Here is a 22,074-nt window from a genome sequence, read left to right on the forward strand (position 1 = left end):
AATAGAAGTCTTCAAACAGAGGCTGTCTGAGATGGTTTAGTGAATCCTGCATTGAGCAGGGGGTTGGACACGATGACCCTTGGAAGTCCCTTCCAACACTAACATTCTATGATCTTTTTTATCCAATGTTTCTCTACTCAGAATGTTAACCATACCATGGTTAAAGCCATGATGGAGAAATAGGTACAAATTGCCTCCTTGGCGCTGAAGGGATGGATTCTCAGGCCCTGATTCACTAAAGTAATTTCGCCAGAATTCTTGAGAAAATCGCTTCGAAAAGTTACCAAAATTTTGTGACTTGACTTTTTCATGACATTCTCTCCTAGCACCATCAAAATAGGTGGAGCGGGGAGCACGCAGTGTGAACGTGACACCACTAATTCATGACAAGATGTGATGTTTCTTACTTCAGTTAGTGACTGGAGAAAGATTTGTGGCAAGGTGCATGGGGATACACACCACTTGTCAGACACTCCAGATTCGAGAGACGTGTACCTTTTAAACGAACCAGGAGCATCTGACTCTAAAACGTCTCCTCATGAAGAGAGTCAAGAAAAAAAAAAAATCACCGATCTTAATGGATCGGAGCCTAAGTGCTTTGATAATTAACTCTTTCCTTATTTCAAAATTTTTGTTAAATTGTCTTGAAAAAATGAACACAATCAAGCGAACCACCCGGCAGTCCAGTTACGAAAAAAAAAATCAATTTTATTTCAATCATAAATATTCACAAAAGGATAAATAATGAAGATATCCAAGCATTAAATTAAGAAAATCAATTCAGAATAAAATCACATGTCAATAAATACCATCACCAGACGTCTTTACGGCCGAAATGATGACACACACGTACAGCTTTCATAAACCGTGGGCTGACGAAGCCCCCTTAAATTCTCGAATAATACATGCCTTATAAACAGACAAAAAAAAAAAAAACTATCGAAAGATCACAAAAAAAATAAATATGGGGGGGGGGGAAATGACCGAGTTGAGGTAACAGCAGTGGCCCCTGGACTAGGAGTTGGTTGATGTTCAGAAAAATGACAGCAAACCAAGTAACTGAATTTGGAAAGTGTTTGCCCTGAATACACGGAGGAACGGGCGGCTATGGCTTTTGAACCCCAAATATAATTTCGGGTTATAACAGTTTTATCAAAATCATAGAAATATATAAAGGATATTGCTTTGTTTGTGATTTTTTAATTCGGCTTCCATAGAGAAAAGCTACAATCATTAAAAAAAATGGCTGTTTACGACAAACTAATTTATAGACTTTTACAAGCCACCGTAACATTTATACAGAAATTACAATAAATTAGTTTTCGTTCTTTCATTGGATATACCAATTAAAAATTTACTCCATTTTGGTGAGAAAAAAAATCTGTAGGATTACCCTGGTTTATATAGAAATGTAGCATGATTAAGGCAATCTGAAACATTTACGCTTAAATTAGTCATCTTAAAAATATAGATTTATATATGTCTCTATATATAGGTTTTATATACATTGTATATGTGCTGGGGCAGATTGTCCCAATGGCTTCATCTTTAAAAAAAAAAAAAAACATTAGGTCCATAAACAAAATTTACAAAATGATTTAGGAATTGGTGCAGGGTTTTAGAAAAGACCAGATATGAACCTTTTATGCCAAAAATAGGCATGTTGGGTTCATTATGGCAGATAAGAGAATTCATTATTATCTCTTGATTGTTCTTTAGATTTTTTTTTTTTTTTTAGGTGAAATTCGACTTCTACAGTTTAACACTTATTTGGAGATTGTGCATCTGGTAGTCGAAAAACACAGAATAATGCCCTCTCCTTGCCGTCAAGGAAAACCGTTTCAGGTTCATCCGCTGATAATAAATTAAAAGTTGAGTCCTCTCGTTATTTACAATAGTGTCTTGCTACAAGATACATCGTTGTGTCCATTAATTGCCCTACTGGGAATATCAGCAGTTTTGGGTTCCCACTAGAACATCCATGAGATAGTCCAAGTCGCTAAGTTCCAACATAGAGTCCTGTCCGTCAGACGACGTCTTCTCTTCCGTCTCGTTCATGCTAGTAAAAGTCTTGAAGTTTAAAAGGTTGCTGCTCGCCCATGGGTCACTATCATACATGGAAGTGTCGATGTCTTCAAAAATGTCCTCAAGGTTGTCCCCGAGGAGATAGGTGGAGGAATTTGGGAAGCTGGATGTAGGTGTCAGCTTACCAGATTCTTCTCGACTTCCATCTTTGCTTAAGTCTTTTGGGGAACAAAATTGATCTTCGTCTGCTGGGGGAAGTGGTGAGCGGCTCAATCCCTCGAAATTGTTTAAGTCTTCAAGAATGGTGGAAATGGAAGAGTATAAAGATGCATCCATGGTGGAGAAGAGGGCATCTTCTGTGGGGATCTCTAGAGCTGGTTTCTTGCTCTCACTGACATATGTTTGGGAGTAGTCTTTTCTGGAGTTATCCTCTGTGGATTTCCACATGCCGGTGGCACTTGATTCTGTTTGCATGTTATCTTGAAGACGTCGTAAGGTGTTGGCCACCAGCACGAGATGCCTCAGGTTTGGTTCCACGTGGTGCAGGCTACGGTGAAGCTTCACTAGAGATATGTTCATCAAGCAATGGGATTGCACCGCAGGAAGCGAGCTCTGGCATCGAGCTGCTACCTCTACTTCGGGACCAGTTCCCATCTCCCCTTCGACCTCCGAAAATTTACGTTTGATCCCCTTGGCCAACATGAGTCTATGAGACAAAAAATGAGAACACGTTATAAGCACCGATTAATAGCTGACAGTGGGTTACCCTACAAACTTGACCGTAACAGAGGACATCTATAGTAATGAAAAGGAATCAGGTCTTCGTGTTGAAAACACACGAGTCCTGTGAGCACTTCTGGAAACGTGACTCACCGATGACACGACTGAAATTCTTTCATTTTCCTCAGGGTGAGTAACTAGAAGAAATAGATGTATGTGCCCTAGCTACACGCTGGAGAACAAACAAAACAAGCTGCAGAGTAAAAGAAAAGCGATACTTAAGGACAAGTTACGGAGTGGTTGCTCGGCAAAGACAGAAAATAAGCTGTCTAGAGAAAAAAAAAATGGCATACAATGACTCGACACGTAGGTGGATTCGAGAGCTGGGCCTGCACTCAAGACGATGATTGTCAACCCTGAACAACCTCCCAAAATCATCACCCTCCCATGAAATGTTAGTATATTTCATAGACCAACAGACAGGGATTTCTGGAAACTACTGTGGATGTGTCTGGAAAAGTGTCCAACTCGCAGTTCTAGGGGGTTGGCATGACCTTGTACATCTACAGAACTATAGACCCTTGCATATGGCATCCTGGTGGGCACCCGATAGCTCTAGTCCACATGTGCTCACAACATCCCGACTCTTCACACTAACTACCAATTAAAACACCGGCAAGTCAAATCTTATGTTAGAATTTATAGGGATTTCAATGCAGATCTCTTTACTTATCATTGTTCCTATTCAAATGGCAGTTTCCTGTAACAAATTGGAAATCTGGCTTGGAAAAAAAAAATATCAAGAAGAGAACCATCAACTATTTAGATTCTGCACGGATTTTATCCATTGTTCCATGGAGGCTAAAATCCATTTTTTGAGCCAGCACTCGTTTCATTGGTATAAAAAGTCAAGGCTTTATTTTCCTATTGTTAACCCTTGTCAGGCTGCATAATTTTACAACCTTAACAGGCTGCATAGGTACAATTGTACCTTCACATATACCTCCACTGTGGGAAGACTTTACTTGGTTTCAGAAACTAAAGTTCATTCAGCTACAAATGTTATGCTGATATCTATTGTTCAGTGTTGTTACTGGTCACTTATGTTGCTGTCAATTAAGTTAATTCAAACTGGGAGTGGCTTCTACTTGTCTTCCTGCCTCCCTCCTCTCATTAGCCATTTTGCTGTTCATCTCATTGCTGTGAGCACACATTTCTAGGCTTGTGAAGTCTTCAATTTCTTGGAAACGAAGGTAGGAAAGTCTCACAGCATCTAACAGCCAGTTATACCTTTATTCTCATTATGTGGGGACAGAACAGTCAAATTGTCTTTCAGCCTGGACTTGGCTTACATATATTTTGTATGAAACTTATCACTATAGGTATAATTTTTATACGAAAAATGGATAATAATTAGTATCTACATATTGTTTTACGATGTTTTATTTATATTCAGCACAAAATACGAAGCCAAAATTCATCTAGCAAGTCATCATGAGTGATAGTAATGCTGGATCTAGTTTCCGCCATAATCCAAGAAAACGTGTTTGCAGGTTAGTATAATTTTGTGAAAAGCCAATAATGTAGTATTTCGGAAAATTATTTATTTTACATTTTTTCATATTTACAGATTTACGTCTGACGAAATAATGCGAATGCTAGAAGAATCTGATTCTGAGCATGAGGATGAACCATATGTTCCATCTGATGATGAAAACTATGTACCACAAGTGGATGTTACTGAAGAAGATTCAGACATTGAACAAGAAATGGTCATAGAGCATGAAAATGAATACGAATCAGACGAAAGTGTTGAGGATGATTCTGTGCCTCAAAGTGCAGGCGACATTTGGACTGCTAAGGATGAAACTCAATGGTGCAGTAATCCACTGCCAAATGCACAAACAAAATCTCGTAATGTCCTACGACAAAGAGGTGGTCCTGCAGCAATCAGCAACCTATATACAGCAAAAGAGCTATTCAAGTCCATCATGACTCCCGAGATGTGTGACATCATATTACGGGAAACGAATCGAAAGGCCAAGAGAGTTTGTGATGCTTACAACAACGAACTGGTACAACGTTTTCCTGATTCTTCCAAACGGCCACCACAAAAAACATTCAAGCAATTTACTGAAACTGAACTTCATGCATTTTTGGGCATACTGATTGCTGCTGGTGTGCACAGAGCCAACAAAGAGAATCTGGAGGAAATGTGGAATGTTGCTGCTCTGCCTCTTATACGTGCAGCCATGTCTCGTGACCGCTTCAAGATGATACTCAGATTTATCAGGTTTGACAACGAAAATACACGTGCAGAACGTGTGCAAACAGATAAAGCTGCACCAATACGGGACATCTGGACAATGCTGAACAGTAATCTGGAGAGAGCCTACAAGCCATATCATTGTATCACCGTCGACGAGCAATTATTTCCATTTAGAGGTCATACTAAATTTACCCAGTATATACCTTCAAAACCAGCTAAATATGGCATAAAGATTTTCTGGGCTTGTGACTCATCAAATGCCTACCCTTTACAAGGTCAGCTCTACACTGGGAAACCAACTGATGGTCCTCGACAAGTAAACATTGGAGAACGAACAGTATTGGACCTAGTGAGCTCGTATAAAGGCTCTGGAAGAAATGTCACCACCGATAACTTCTTTACAACCATGGAACTAGCTAAGGTATTGAACTCCTGGAACATGACACTAGTTGGTACAGTGAGAAAAAACAAAAGGTTCCTACCTAACAACATGCAGCCTGCCAAAGAAAGGCCTGTATACTCGACAAATTTTGCCTACAATCATGATGCAACAGTCTGTTCATATGTACCAAAGAAGAACAAATCAGTCGTGCTTCTATCATCTATGCACATGACGGGAGAAGTTGAAGAGACACTAGCAGCCAAGCCAGAGATAATAAAATACTACAACATAACAAAAGGTGGCGTTGATGTTATGGATAAAATGTTGGGAGAGTACACTGTGAAACGACGAACATCACGTTGGACTTTGGCATTTTTCTACAATATGATTGATGTCAGTGGGTTAGCATCCTACATCATCTACAGAGAACACAATCCAAGCTTCAGGGCAAAGGATCAACGAAGAAAGTTCCTGAAAGATCTCGCAAATCAGCTGTGTATGATTGCAATTGAAGATCGTAGTACAAACAAAATGATAATGAGAAACCATTTTCTTCGAGGTGCAGTAGAAATGGTGCTTGGACGATGCATTGTGGTAGCATCGCAGCCAGCAGCTGGCCCCAAAATACCTCATGGTAGTCGTGGACCCTCCCCTGTTGTTGGTAGTTGCTATGTCTGCAGAGACCTGAGGCGAAAACAACGCAAGACTAGAAAGTCTTGTGTGGTTTGTGTGAAACCCATTTGCGATGAACACTCTGTAGCAAAGCCAACATGCATTACTTGCAAAGAAAATCAATAAAAAAAAGTTTCTTACATTTTCTTTTATAATGTAAATGAACAGTTTTTTACTTGTTTATAATAGTTAAATAGCATTATCATTAAAAAAAAATGTATGCTTTTTCCCTTGCATTATCTTCATTCAAAATATATGAGGTACATTTGTACCTATGCAGCTTGTTATGGATGCAAAAAGATCTCGACCCCTTATCTCGGAAGCGGGTGGAGATATTTTATTGAAATTTGGCCAATATATTCTGGACCAAAAATGTAGAGATGTCACGAAATTTCAGCCCTCTACGTCTTTTCAAAAAAAAGTTATTGCAATTTTAAAACGGAATAGTTACAATTGTACCTATTCAGCCGGATAAGGGTTAAAAAAAGTAAGATAAGATAGCCTAAAAATGCAAATATCGGCAGCAAAAATGGGATAGGTGATGTGTTTCTGACCTACGGAGGCTAAAATCTGCAGACATACCCATATTAAAAAAATCCAGTATGCCGTTTGCTGTAGTGAATATGAATCCGAGTCTGATTTTCCTACCTCGAAATCCACCAAGTTATCATAGCCTTGTAGTAGGGGTAACTGCAATTAGCCACAACTTTGGAGGGAATTACATCAAATGTAATGGTCCACCATATACTATCAGTGTCCCTCCGTTTGGGATGTTAGCTCCTCACTTCTGAGTGGAGAACGACAAGCTAAGGTCCATTTATATGGGCCGTCCTGGGGCCCTAATTGACAATCAATCAGTTCGTTATTTGCCAGCTGAGCAACCAGTAATACATCAATCAGGGCACATTGGCTTCCATTGTTCTCGGCAGCACAGGTTCTGTTGACACAGGACATGCTGTCGAGAACAATGATGTTTTGTGTAAACCAAAAGATAATTTCTCCCGACGAACTAGCGTCCTGCTCATTGTTCGGGTGACCGGCAGCCTGTTTGGGACCACTGTGCAATATAAAAATATAAAGACCTCTCGTGACACTTCTGACAAACCTATTCTGACCGTTAAACAAGGCATTCTGTGACTTGTAGTTTCACATCTTCAGCTTGGAGTCAACTGGACTCAACATCCTATAGGCATATTGGGGTAAATTTATAAAGCTAAATGCGCTAGAATTCTGTCATATAGTTTGGCATAAAAAAAAAAAACAACAACAAACAGTCTTCACTTGCCGTCCCCGGGTCCAGGGCAGAGTCTCCGCTGCTGTTCCCAGCGCCTGGCACTGGCTTCTGCTCGGCCGTTACGGCAACAGCCAATCCGGATCTGAAGGGGGCGTTCTGTCTAAACTGACAGAGCAACTTGGCACTGATTGGCTGATGACGTGATGTCAGCGCCACAGCCAATACCAGGCACTGGAAGCAGATATCGAGACTTCAGTGGACCTGGGAAAGGTGAGTACAACACTTTAAAAAAATATTATATATATATATATATATATATATATATATATCTCTACTATATAATTGTCTAAGAGTCACTTCCGTCTTTCTGTCTGTCAGTCCTTCTGTCTGTCACGGATATTCATTGGTCGCGGCCTCTGTCTGTCATGGAATCTAAGTCGCTGATTGGTCATGGCAAAACACCCACGACCATTGCCACGACCAATCAGCGACGGCCACAGTCCGGCGGCAACATGGCCGCTCCTTCCTCCCCGCAGTCAGTGCCCGCTCCGTACTCCCCTCCAGTCATCCAGTCAGCCCTCACACAGGGTTAATGCCAGAGTTACCGGAGCGTGGTGTAACGCACTCTGGTTACACAGCTATTAACCCTGTGTGACCAACTTTTTACTATTGATGCTGCATATGCAGCATCAATAGTAAAATGATCTAATGTTACAAATAAGAATAATAAAAAAAAGGTTATTCTCACCCTCCGACGTCGCGTCCTGTCCTCGGCAGTGCAAGCGGCAGGTTCCGGTGCTAAGGATGCTATGCAAGAAGGACGTTCCATGACGTCACGGTCATGTGACCGCGACGTCATCACAGGTCCTGCGCTCATACCAACCCTGGGACCGGATGCTGCCGCATGCACCGCACACAGGCGCCAGGACTACAAGGGGCCTTCAGGAGGTGAGTATATGTTTATTTTTTATTTTTAACCTGTTACATACGTGGCTGGGCAATATACTACGTGACTGGGCAATACACTACGTGGCTGGGCAATATACTACGTGGCTGGGCAATATACTACGTGGCTGGGCAATATACTACGTGACTGGGCAATATACTACGGGGCTGGGCAATATACTACGTGGACATGCATATTCTAGAAATATATATATATATATATATATATATATATATATATATATATATACATACATACATGCAGAGAAGGAAATAAGTATTTGATCCCTTGCCAATTTTGTAAGTTTGCCCACTGACAAAGACATAAACAGTCTATAATTTTAAGGGTAGGTTAATTTTAACATTGAGAGATAGAATATCAAAAATAAAATCCAGAAAATCACATTGTATAAATTATATAATTTATTTGCATTTTGCAGTGAGAAATAAGAATTTGATCCCCTACCAACCATTTAGTTCTGGCTCCTACAGAGCAGTTAGATGCTCCTGATCAACTCGTTACCTGCATTAAAGACAGCTGTCTTACATAGTCACCTTTATAAAAGACTCCTGTCCACAGACTCAATTAATCAGTCAGACTCTAACCTCTACAACATGGGCAAGACCAAAGAGCTTTCTAAGGATGTATATTATCTCATGTGAATTCTTCACCTTCCCATAGATGCCTCGTTCTCTTATACTGTAAAAAGCAAACAGGTAATTGCAAGGAAAGTCTCCCTAATCTAGAAATGTGCAGGCGTGTAAATTTATGCAAGTGTCCTGACAAGGGAGCACCTGTAACATGATGGCAATCACCCATATATACAAGATATATCATCATACCGGTCATCATCAGAACTAGTAGTGACCATCAGCAGATCTTCACCATAGTAATGGCTTCACCTCAATCTCCCCCGTTCTATAACCTACGACCACGATACGACCATCTTGCACTATTCTCCCCCCTGACATTGCCGAATGTCACCCTCCCCCGTAGGATATAATAATAATTAAAAAAAAAAAAATACGCAGTTAGGATTTTTGTTTTTCTCAAATTCAAGATCCAAGTGGGATTTTGTTAGACGGGAACATACGAAACAAACATGGACTCCAGGTATATGTAACAGTCCGCGGTCACTGGAGGAGCCGCTCCGGCAGCAGATCCCCCTCCCTGGGAGAAATGACTTGCACGCTACTAGTTACTCATCTGTCAGACCCTGCGCAGCCTATAGACACGCCGTCTCATTCACTAGAAATCTCAGCGACGGTCTCGTGTACCTCTCTGAGGAGGGGGGGACATATGATCCCACACCGATGAGGATCAGAATGACATAAATGTGGGACCCTACAGGATTCCCCTTTAAGATGATTTAAAGGGGTTGTTCCAATTAAATAAAAATTAAGTAATATAAGAAGTAATATTTGCATTTCCGATCCCGCCGCAGCTCCCGTGCGAATACGTTTTTCCTGTTCTCCGGGAGACCCCTGTACCAGTTTCTGTTTTTCCAGATCTAGCGAAGCCGTATTGGCGCAACACTGGAGAGGAGCAATTCCACCTGTGCCACCCCGGTCCGCGCCGCCATGACGTCTCCGTGCCGCTGGTGCTTACTAGGCCCAAGATACAAGGCCCATCATAAGCGCCAGAAGAGCCGGGATGCCGGGTGCAAAAGTGAACCGAGGACCGGCAGAGCGAATCAAATTGCTCATCTCTACAAGTGACCACTGTTGCCAATCACTTTGACAGCCAGTGGTTACACGTCACGTTGACACCGCAACCCGGGACCCCGGAGAAGCCGCTTTATGCCACTGTGAACCCTTTAAGTTTTACACTTGGTTTGCCGGACAGCCCCTTAAAGGGGAAGTCAGGTGACACCGATAACACATGAGCCGATCACATTGACGAAGTAAAGAACTCTATGGGGAGCCGAGATTTCCAAATCGACAATTTAACCCCCCGTGATCAAACCGAATGTCCATTACATATTCATTCGTTCCTTGTGATGATCTGTGATCGCAGTCAACGTGATCGTCCTCACGTGTATCTGACAGATCACAAGTTTCTCTTTTTCATGACACCTCCCCTTTAACACAGCAAATTTATACAATCCCAAAAGGATATCGGACCGACCGACCGTGCCCCCCTTTAAGAAAATGAATGCACCCCATTCTGAAAATTACTGCCACTATATACACTGCTATATTTGTATATTGCTAATATTTGTGGAATGTTTAACAATATATATATTATATTACCATTAGGAGGGGTACAAAAAAATAAAGTAGGTGCTCTGTCCAGAGAGGAAGGGGTTAATGCGAGGGAGCTGCAGGGCTGTATTCTATAAGGAGCTGCTGGGGCTCCAGGATTGCTCCCACTATGGTCTTATAAAGGAGTGAGTCACCCCCAAAAATGTCCACTTAGAGGCATGATGGGAGAGGACAGAACCTTGGTAAATGCTCCAAGACACCGGACTAGTCTGACCATAGCCCCGGACATAGAGAGCCCCTCAAAATCCCACCGTCCGCCATTACCCTCCCTCCTCCTACGCACATACCTGCCCAGCTGCTCAGCAGCCAATCAGAATCCTCCTTGCGGCGATCAGCAGCCAATCAAAGCGTTGCATCCCACCCCCTCCTCTCAGAGCCCTCAGCAGCACAGCTGCTCCGGCCGCAGAGCTGTCAGTGAATGCAGCGCCGTTCTGTCTGCCGAAGCGCTGCCTCGACGTAACCACGCCCTTTCTCTTCTTTAATTGGTCAGGTTTCCGCAAGATCTGCCAATCAGATAGCTAGGGCGTGATCCGAACGGCGCGTGCCGCTCCCCGTCCCTCTCCTCCCCTCCCTTTTCTTCCTTCTTCTCGCTGCCTCTGAGTGACTAAGCGGGCGTGGGCTGGGAAGGGAGGGGGCGATGCACGTGTCCACGTCACGATGGTTGCCCGTGGGGGGCGGAGCTTGGGGAGTGATTGGCAGGAAGGGCCCGGGATACGTTGTCAGGGAAACACCTCAGTAAGGGGCCTCCTGAGTGACTACCTCATTAAAGGGGGCTCAGCTCCAGCCTGCCTCGCTAAGGACTCCTGATTACCTGAGGGGCTCCTCAGTACCTCAGAAAGGAGGCTCCTGACTACTTCATTAGGGGGGGGCTCCTGATTAATGAAGAGGCTCCTGATTACCTCAATAAGGGGGGGCTCCTGATTACCTCAATAAGGGGGGCTCCTGACTACCTCAGAAAGGAGGCTCCTGACTACTTCATTAGGGGGGGAGGGGCTCCTGATTAATGAAGAGGCTCCTGACTACCTCATTAAGGGGGGGCTCCTGATTACCTCAATAAGGGGGAATCCTGACTACCTCAGTAAAAGGGGCTTCTGACTACCTTAGTAATGGGGGCTCCTGATTACCTAAGGGGCTCCTGACTACCTCAGTAAGGGGGGCTCCTGACTACCTCAGTAAGGGGGGCTCCTGACTACCTCAGTAAGGGGGGCTCCTGACTACCTCAGTAAGGGGGCTCCTGACTACCTCAGTAAGGGGGACTCCTGATTACCTAAGGGGCTCCTGACTACCTCAGGGGCTCCTGACTACCTCAGTAAGGGGGCTCCTGACTACCTCAGTAAGGGGGGCTCCTGACTACCTCAGTAAGGGGGGGCTCCTGATTACCTCAATAAGGGGGACTCCTGATTACCTAAGGGACTCCTGACTACCTCAGTAAAGGGGGCTTCTGACTACCTTAGTAATGGGGGCTCCTGACTACCTCAGGGGCTCCTGACTACCTCAGTAAGGGGGCTCCTGACTACCTCAGTAAGGGGGGGCTCCTGATTACCTCAATAAGGGGGACTCCTGATTACCTAAGGGACTCCTGACTACCTCAGTAAAGGGGGCTTCTGACTACCTTAGTAATGGGGGCTCCTGACTACCTCAGTAAGGGGGGGCTCCTGATTACCTCAATAAGGGGGACTCCTGATTACCTAAGGGACTCCTGACTACCTCAGTAAAGGGGGCTTCTGACTACCTTAGTAATGGGGGCTCCTGACTACCTCAGGGGCTCCTGACTACCTCAGTAAGGGAGCTCCTGACTACCTCAGTAAGGGGGGCTCCTGACTATCTCAGTAAGGGGGGCTCCTGACTATCTCAGTAAGGGGGGCTCCTGACTATCTCAGTAAGGGGGACTCCTGACGACCTCAATAAGGGGGGCTCCTGAATATCTCAGTAAGGGGGGCTCCTGACTACCTCAATAAGGGGGCTCCTGACTACCCCAGTACGGGGGCTCCTGATGACCTCAGTAATGGGGCTCTTGACTACCTCAGTAAGGGGGGCTCCTGACTACCTCAGTAAGGGGGGCTCCTGACTACCCCAATAAGGAGGGCTCCTGACTACCCCAGTATGGGGGCTCCTGATGACCTCAGTAATGGGGCTCCTGACTACCTCAGTAAGGGGGGCTCCTGACTACCCCAGTACGGGGGCTCCTGATGACCTCAGTAATGGGGCTCCTGACTATCTCAGCAAGGGGGGCTCCTGACTATCTCAGTAAGGGGGGCTCCTGACTACCCCAGTAAGGGGGGCTCCTGATGACCTCAGTAATGGGGCTCTTGACTACCTCAGTAAGCGGGCAAGAGGGTCTTGGGGTCCCCTCTGTCCTATGGGCATTGCATGTATGGAGGGGCAAACTAGTGAACACAGACAGGAACAATGCAAAGGTCATTTGTAATCCAATAGCTCATCATAATGCACATTTTCACCTGCTGTAGCAGTGTTCCCATGCACATGTGCTATATTTTATATATATTTATAAATATATGGGAAAACTGCAGCTTGAAGGATGCACCTAGTTTATTAAAAACAGCATAAACTAAGGGTTAAGCACAAAATAAACACGGCCCTCTGGGCACAACAGCAAAGGAAAACAAAATGGTAGCTCTAGATACAGTCCTTGTAGTAGTGGGGTCAGCCCGCTCAGGGTTAGGATGACCCACAGTTCAGGCCTAAACCACAGCACAAACCACTTCTCTGGAGTGTTCCTCTCCAGACAATAACCCAGACTGCCTCTGGAGCCCAGCTATTTAAGCCCAGATCATGTGACTCCTCACCCATGTGACTGATCACATGACTGTGATATCACACAGGTCCTCTCAGCACATGACGGTGCCACTCTGCAGGTGGAGATAAGTGGACATTCTCCCACCCCTTCTATGAATGTCCACATAAAACTCAGCCCATTATGCAACTTAGCTTACAACTCACAGCATGTAGTGTGCTGGAGGAAAAATACTCTGGGTTTTACATCACTGACACCATTAAGTGTAGTGACACATTTCTCCCCTCCAGTACTTTACCAGTGACATTGTCCCATAAAGATTTTGGCACCTTCGCTGGCTAAGCAGGGGACTCTGGACAGGGCATCTGCATTCCCATGCAACCTCCCTGGCCTGTGTTCCACATGAAAAGTAAAGTCCTGGAGTGCCAAAAAACACCTAATTCCCCGGGCATTCTTTCCCTTCTTTTCCCTCATCCATCTCAGGGGCGCATGATCTGACATTAGCCTGAGCTTTCTGCCTAACAGGTAGTGTCTCAGGGTGTCAATTGCCCACTTGATGGCCAAACACTCTTTTATAACGATGGCATAGTTCTCACAGGAGGAAAGTTTCCTACTCGGGTATAGAACGGGATATTCATCCTTATCTATTTCCTGTGACAGCTCCTAAACCGACCTTGGAGGTGTCCGTCTGGATCCCAAACTTTAGTGAAGTCTGGTGTGAGGAGGACCGGCTATCTGCACAGGACGAGCTCCAACTCCTGAAATGCCATCTCAGCTTCACAGGACCATTTGACCATCAATGACTTTGTGCCCTTGAGAAGATCTGTCAGGGGGACAGCTATCGTGGCGAAATTCTGGATAAATCGCCGATAATATCCCACAATCCCCGGATACACCCTAACTTGCTTTTTGGAGACCAGCTGTGGCCACTTTTGGATTGCCTCCACTATGTCTATCTGTGGCTTTATCTCGCCCCTTTCAACGATGTAACCCAAGTACTTTGCCTCTTATTTTCCTAGGGTGAACTTCTTTGGGTTTATAGTAAACCCTGCCTTCCTCACTGCATCCAGTACCGCCTGGACCTTCTGCAGGTGACTTTCCCAATCCAGGCTGAAGATAACAATGTCATCCAAGTAAGCATCTTCTCCTTGGCACTTGGGGACAGGAGAATCTGCCAGTACCCTTTTGTTAGGTCCAGGGTGGTGAAATATCTGGCTGACCCTAGCCTCTCAATGAGCTCATCAACTCGGGGCATTGGATATTTATCAAACTTGGAAAACCTCATTTAGCTTTCTGTAATCGTTCCAGAAGCGACATTCTCCATCCGGCTTCGGCACAAGGACAATAGGGCTGGACCAACAGCTCTTCAACTCCTCGATGACGCCCAGGCTCAATATTCTCCTCACCTCCTTGGAGATCACCTTGCGGTGGGCTTTGGGAATCCAATACGGATTTTGATTCTCCCTCACATGCGGTTCAGTTATGATTTCGTGCTCCACAATCTGCGTACAACCTGGTAGCTCCGTAAACAGGTGCCGATTTCGCTGAAGCAGCTCACAGTACTGTTGTTTCTGGGCCGGCGACAGTGTCTCTTCTACTGTGACATCCTCGACCCTGACTTCAGGACTGGCTCCAGAGCTCACAGCCTCCCCGGTTCCTGGTCTCGCCACGGTTTGAGCAGGTTGATGTGGTAAGCTTGGTATGGCTTTCTTCTCCCTGGTTCGTGGACCTTGTAGTTGACGTCACTCAACTTCTCAACCACCTCGTATGTCCCTTGCCACTTGGCCAGAAACTTGCTTTCCACGGGGGGGATCAATACCAACACCTGGTCTCCAGGGCTAAATTTTCATAGCCTCGCTGCTTGGGTGTAGACTCTCGCCTGGGCTACTTGAGCTTAAAGGAGGCTCTCCTTCCCAATCGGCATCACCCTTGCAATCCAGTCCTGCATTTGGGCCACATACTCAGTGACGCTCCGGTGGGATGTAACTTTGGTTTCCCAGGTCTCCTTTACAACATGTAGAAGTCCCTGAGGGTGCTGTCCGCATAACAGCTTGGACGGTGAGAACCCCGTAGAGGCCTGCGGAACTTCCCTGATAGAGAACAGGTACGGCAGTAGGCAATCCCAATCTCGGCCATCTTTCTCCACGACCTTCTTAAGCATGGATTTCAACATTTTGTTGAATCTCTCCACCAGGCCATCCATCTGCGGATGGTACACCGACGTACGGAGTTGTGGAACCTGGAGAACCTTACACAACTCCCTCATCACTTTGGACATAAATGGTTTGCCTTGGTCCGTCAGGATCTCCTTTGGCAGGCCTGTCCAAGAAAAAAATATGGATTTACTCTCATTTACTCCTCTTGGTGGAGGAGTTTCTAAATGGTACGGCCTCCAGGTATCATGTTGCATAGTCCATCACCACTAGAATGTATTGGTGCCCTCTGGTGGACTTAACAAGGGGCCCTACATGGCAATCCCGTCCTATCTCTGTTGGAGTCCCTCAAAGCTCGGTCCTAGGTCCTATACTTTTTTCCATCTATACCCTTTTCCTAGGACAACTCATAAAGTCCCATGGCTTCCAGTACCACCTGTATATGTGGACGACACTCAGATCTACCTCTCTGGTCCAGATGTCACCTCTCTGCTGTCCAGAATCCCGGAGTGTCTATTAGCCATATCCTCCTTCACCTCTCGCTTCCTAAAACTCAATGTAGACAAAACCGAACTCCTCATCTTTCCCTCATCTCGCGTATCCCCCCTACCTGATCTATTTATTTTGGTAAAAGACATCACGCTCTCTCCTGCACCTGAAATCCGCTGCCTCGGGGTAACTCTCGACACTGCCTTGTCCTGCAAACCGCACGTCCAAACTCTTGCCACCTCCTGTCGCCTCCAATTCAAAAATATTGCCAGAATCCGTCCCTTCCTCAGCCCACAATCTACTAAAACTCTTGTGCATGCCCTCATCATCTCCCGCCTCAATTACTGCAACACCCTCCTCTGTGGCCTCCCCGCTAACTCTCTTGCACCACTCCAGTCTGTCTTCAACTCTGCTGCCCGGCTAATCCACCTCTCTCCTCGCTACTCCCCTGCTTCTCCTCTCTGCAAATCCCTCCACTGGCTCCCAATTCCCCAACGAATCCAGTTCAAACTACTAACACTGATCTACAAAGCTATCCACATCCTGTCCTCTCCCTATATCTCTGAACTAATCTCCCAATATCTTCCCTCACGTAATCTACGACCCTCCCAAGACCTCCTACTCTCCTCCACCCTTATTCGTTACTCACACAACCGCCTCCAAGATTTCTCCCGAATATTCCCCATCCTCTGGAATTCCACGCCTCAACACGTCCGATTATCCACCACCCTCGGATCCTTCAGATGGAACCTGAAAACCCATCTCTTCAGGAAAGCCTGCAGCCTGCAATAACCATTCTGCTGCCTCACCACCACCAGAGCTGCTGCTTCATCACCACACAAGCTGCCGCCTCAACACCACCAGAGCTGCCACACCCCCGTCCTTCTGTCTCTTCCCCTTTATCCCGTAGAATGTAAGTCCGCAAGGACAGGGTCCTGTCCCCTCTGTACCAGTCTGTCATTGTAAATTTGTTTACTGCAAATTTGTAAATTTGTTTACTGTAAACGATATCTATAACTCTGTACGTAACCCCTTTCTCATGTACAGCACCATGGAATTAATGGTGCTATATAAATAAATAATAGTAATAATAATAATTCGGTTAAATGGGACCTCTATAATTTGCAATGGCACTAGGGGACTTCGGAAATGGGACACAGGAGCACTAAGCTGACAAGTAGGGCAGGACTGGCAGTAGTTAACAATCTCCCTGTGACACCCGAGCCAGTGGAACCTCCTAAGGACCCGCTCTTGTGTTTCGTCTACTCCCAGATATCCACCCAAGCCACAGGAATGGACCAGGTCTAACACTCTATGCCTAAAGGGACCCGGTGCTAACAGCTGCTCTACCACTTCCACTCTCAGCTTAGTGACCCGATATAGAAGCTGTCCATTTAAAGCAAAATGTGGAAACCTGGTGTCAGCCCCTGGACAAACTGTTGGGCCTAGTGGAATGGTACCAGGTGGTCGAGAGGTCTCTAAAGAAGCCAGGGGGTGGTGCATCCCCATATTGGGGTACCCCAAAAGAGGGGTAATAGAGCAACCACTGTGGGGCAGTACTAGATCCCAAGGGGTCGCTGAGGGGTTGTCTAAGGCCACAGGGAGAGACTTGCTTTGATGGAGATGTCGCAGTATGAGACATATAGCCGCCCCCATTCTCCCTTGTCCTCTGAAGAGATGGACTGCAGCCTAGTAAGGCGCTGCTCCTACTATGCCTATCTCACCGGCAGTGTGGACTATCAGCCCAGTGAGGGGCCGCATGCATGTGCCATGACAATAAACCGATGCCCGCTGGGCTAGCGGCTGAGCTACAAAATGCACCGCTGGCCCTTTAAAACTTCTGCAAAGGCCTTGTGTGCATGTGCTCTCTCAGTGCACACGTGCTGACAGGGGCCACGTTAGTGCATGAGCCTCGTTCATGCTTGAGTGCGCGACTGCGGCCCTTGTCAGCACCTACAAGCAGAAGAGTGCTCGCACACAGGGCCTACTCAGAAGTTTGAAAAAGCCACAGTGGCGCACAAAAGATGCCTGAGCCTCTCCTTACAGCGTCAGAGAACAGGTCTCTCCTCACCAATCCTCATCATCCGCTCACAGTCCTCAGCACCTACGATGCTGAGGCGAGAACACACGGCCTGTGGAACTTCCCTGATAGAGAACAACAGGTACGGCTGTAGGCAAGCCCAGTCTCGGCCATCCTTCTCCATGACCTTCTTAAGCATGGACTTCAACTTTTTTTTTAATCTCTCCACCAAACCGTCCATCTGGTACAACAGGAGACAAATAAACTCCTAATATAACAGCTGCAAAAACAGCAAAGGCAGATGGAACTCCTGGAGGGAAATGTCAGTAGCAGAGAAACTGCCCTTCCCCACATCAAGGTGATGACTTGTGAGTTCAGAAAGCTGTAAGGCGAGCGATGCAAAAGATGACCCCAGGGGATGATAAAAAGGCATTTTTTACTGTTTTTGAACGGGTTGCAGAGTGGGAGAGGCTGCCCCCGAAGCAGTGGGCGGAAGTGGTGGCCCCCTATCTAACAGGTGAACCCCAGAAAGCCTATTTTGACTTGGCCTTGTCAGAGCCCAAAGGGATCATCACTGGGTGTATTGTGGTGACAAACTTCCCCGCTCACAAATGTTTGACTTGTTGCATTTGGTCCAGAAATGGTTGTAGCCGGAGTCCTCCACTCCAGCCCAGATGGTCGAGCGGGTCGTCATGGAACGATTTATTCACTCTCTCCCCAGGCCGGTGCAGACCTGGGTTGCCCAAGGAGACCCCTGAAAAGCGGATGACCTGGTGGGCCTTGTAGAAAGGTACCAGGTGGTCAAGAGGTCCCTGAGGAAGCCAAGGTGTTGTACATCTCCGTACTGGGGTACCCAGTGGGAGCCCGAGCCCCAAAAGAGGAGTTTCAAAGCCACCACTGGGCGGAGTCTGAGGTCCCCAGGAGCCGCTGAGGGGCTGTTAATAAAGACCCGATCTGCTGGCGGTGTCATGGTCCTGGACACATAGCGGCCCGTTGTCCTATGTCTTCCGAGCACATGGATTGTAGCCTAGGCAGGCGCTGCTCGTACTATGCCTAACCAGCATGCAGCGCAAACTATCAGCCTGGAGAGGGGCCACAGTCATGTCCCGTGACCATAAACGGAGTACTGGTATCAGGACTCTAAGACTCCGGGAGTTTTGTGACCCTGATAAGGGCCATGCTTCACCACCATTTTATCCCAGGGAAACATGTGGGTGTACGCTATATCCACTGGGATGCCAAAGACTACCCTGTTGCCAGAGTGTTGATCAAAATGAGTTGGGGTACAGAGTCCCATGAGGTTGGGGTAGTCAGAGACTTGCTACACCCTGTGATAATTGGGTGGGACTTCAGCCTGTTCTGGGACTTGTGGGGAAACGCAGGGTTGCCCAGTGGCTCAGGCAGGAGCCAGCGCAACCCTGATAAATCCCCATCGCAGTCGTAGGTGGAGGAGTTCCCCTTGTGTGTCCTAGCTGGTGATGAGGACGAGACAGCAACCAGTGAGGCCGAGGTTCCTGAGCTGGGGGTTTCTGGGTAAAATTATGGGACTGCTCAAATGCGAGATCTTACCCTAAAAGGGGCCTTTGAAAATGTGTCTGCAATTGATGGAGTTCCTCAGGAGCCAGGGGCTGACACCAAGTACCCACACTTTGCCGTCAATAGTGAATTGTTGTATAGAGTGACTACACTGAGGGGAGGTGAAATAGTGGAGCAGCTGTTGGTTCCAGGGCCATACTGGCGGAGGTGTCTAGACATGGCCCATTCACATGTTATAGGGGGACATCTGGGGGTGGAGAAAATGCAGGAGAGAATATTGCAGAAGTTCTATTGACCGGGATGTTATTGGGAGATCATGAATTATTGTAGGTCCTGCCCCACCTGCCAGATAACCATTCCCTCTTCGCACTTCCAAAGTGCTCTAGTCCCGTTACAGGCAAAAGAGATCCCATTTGAGCGAATTGCCATGGTTTAATTAAGTCTGCACGAGGGCACCAAAATATCCTAGTGGTCATGGACTATGCAACCTGGTTCCCTGAAGCGGTACCCCTAAGGAACTCTTCGGCTAAGCATATCGCCCGGGAACTTGTCCATATTTTTGCTAGGACAGGTGTTATGTTTGCTAATGACAGGTGTTATGAAGGCAATCCAGAAACACAGTGTGCTTAGCGATCAGAGCGCACACAGTGATCTGACAAATACCCAAAAATACAAGAACGAGCTCTGAGACGTGGAAACTCTGTAGACTGCACACCTGATCCTATCCTAAACACAACTAAAAGCGGCTGTGGATTGCGCCTAACAACTACCTAGGCAACTCGGCACAGCCTAAGAAACTAGCTAGCCTGAAGATAGAAAAATAGGCCTGACTTGCCCCAGAGAAATTCCCCAAAGGAAAAGGCAGCCCCCCACATATAATGACTGTGAGTAAGATGAAAAGACAAAACGTAGGGATGAAATAGATTCAGCAAAGTGGGGCCCGATATTCTAGGACAGAGCGAGGACAGTAAAGCGAACTTTGCAGTCTACAAAAAACCCTAAAGCAAAACCACGCAAAGGGGGCAAAAAAAACCCACCGTGTCCGAACTAACGGCACGGCGGTACACCCTTTGCGTCTCAGAGCTTCCAGCAAAACAAAAGACAAGCTGGACAGAAAAAAAGCAACAAAAAAGCAAAAAGCACTTAGCTATACAGAGCAGCAGGTCACAGGAACAATCAGGAGAAGCTCAGATCCAACACTGAAACATTGACAAGGAGCAAGGATAGCAGCATCAGGCGGAGTTAAGTAATGAAGCAGTTAACGAGCTCACCAGAACACCTGAGGGAGGAAGCTCAGAAGCTGCAGTACCACTTGTGACCACAGGAGTGAATTCAGCCACAGAATTCACAACAGTACCCCCCCTTGAGGAGGGGTCACCGAACCCTCACCAGAGCCCCCAGGCCGACCAGGATGAGCCGCATGAAAGGCACGAACAAGATCGGAAGCATGAACATCAGAGGCAAAAACCCAGGAATTATCTTCCTGAGCATAACCCTTCCATTTAACCAGATACTGGAGTTTCCGTCTAGAAACACGAGAATCCAAAATCTTCTCCACAATATACTCCAATTCCCCCTCCACCAAAACCGGGGCAGGAGGCTCAACAGATGGAACCATAGGTGCCACGTATCTCCGCAACAACGACCTATGGAATACATTATGTATGGAAAAGGAGTCTGGGAGGGTCAAACGAAAAGACACAGGATTGAGAACCTCAGAAATCCTATACGGACCAATAAAACGAGGTTTAAATTTAGGAGAGGAAACCTTCATAGGAATATGACGAGAAGATAACCAAACCAGATCCCCAACACGAAGTCGGGGACCCACACGGCGTCTGCGATTAGCGAAAAGTTGAGCTTTCTCCTGGGACAAGATCAAATTGTCCACTACCTGAGTCCAGATCTGCTGCAACCTATCCACCACAGAATCCACACCAGGACAGTCCGAAGACTCAACCTGTCCTGAAGAGAAACGAGGATGGAACCCAGAATTGCAAAAAAATGGAGAAACCAAGGTAGCCGAGCTGGCCCGATTATTAAGGGCGAACTCAGCCAACGGCAAAAAGGACACCCAATCATCCTGGTCTGCAGAAACAAAACATCTCAGATATGTTTCCAAGGTCTGATTGGTTCGTTCGGTCTGGCCATTAGTCTGAGGATGGAAAGCCGAGGAAAAGGATAGGTCAATGCCCATCCTACCACAAAAGGCTCGCCAAAACCTTGAAACAAACTGGGAACCTCTGTCAGAAACAATATTCTCAGGAATGCCATGCAACCGAACCACATGCTGAAAGAACAAAGGTACCAAATCAGAGGAGGAAGGCAATTTAGCCAAGGGCACCAGATGGACCATTTTAGAAAAGCGATCACAGACCACCCAAATGACTGACATCTTTTGAGAAACGGGAAGGTCAGAAATGAAATCCATCGAAATATGTGTCCAAGGCCTCTTTGGGACCGGCAAGGGCAAAAGCAACCCACTGGCACGAGAACAGCAGGGCTTAGCCCTAGCACAAATCCCACAGGACTGCACAAAAGTACGTACATCCCGTGACAGAGATGGCCACCAGAAGGATCTAGCCACTAACTCTCTGCTACCAAAGATT

The 22,074-nt window shown here is 46.4% G+C and overlaps 1 protein-coding gene across 1 annotated transcript; it reads right to left on the bottom strand.

The window, feature by feature from the left end:
• Positions 1-687: 687 nt before the first annotated feature.
• On the bottom strand, positions 688-10,934 carry LOC138661821 (SERTA domain-containing protein 1-like). The gene is made up of 2 exons (XM_069746753.1): positions 10,800-10,934; positions 688-2,731 (listed from the first exon to the last, which is right to left on the bottom strand). Exon 2 carries the CDS (start codon positions 2,725-2,727, stop codon positions 1,951-1,953), a length of 777 nt encoding a protein of 258 aa, XP_069602854.1. The 5' UTR covers positions 2,728-2,731; positions 10,800-10,934; the 3' UTR covers positions 688-1,950.
• Between the last annotated feature and the right edge of the window lie 11,140 nt (positions 10,935-22,074).

This window comes from Ranitomeya imitator, chromosome 2 (assembly GCF_032444005.1).
Source record: "Ranitomeya imitator isolate aRanImi1 chromosome 2, aRanImi1.pri, whole genome shotgun sequence".
Lineage (NCBI taxonomy): Eukaryota > Metazoa > Chordata > Amphibia > Anura > Dendrobatidae > Ranitomeya > Ranitomeya imitator.

Coding starts and splice junctions, on each gene's coding strand:
- LOC138661821 (XM_069746753.1), bottom strand. CDS start 2,727: ATGTTGGCCAAGGGGATCAAACGTAAATTTTCGGAGGTCGAAGGGGAG.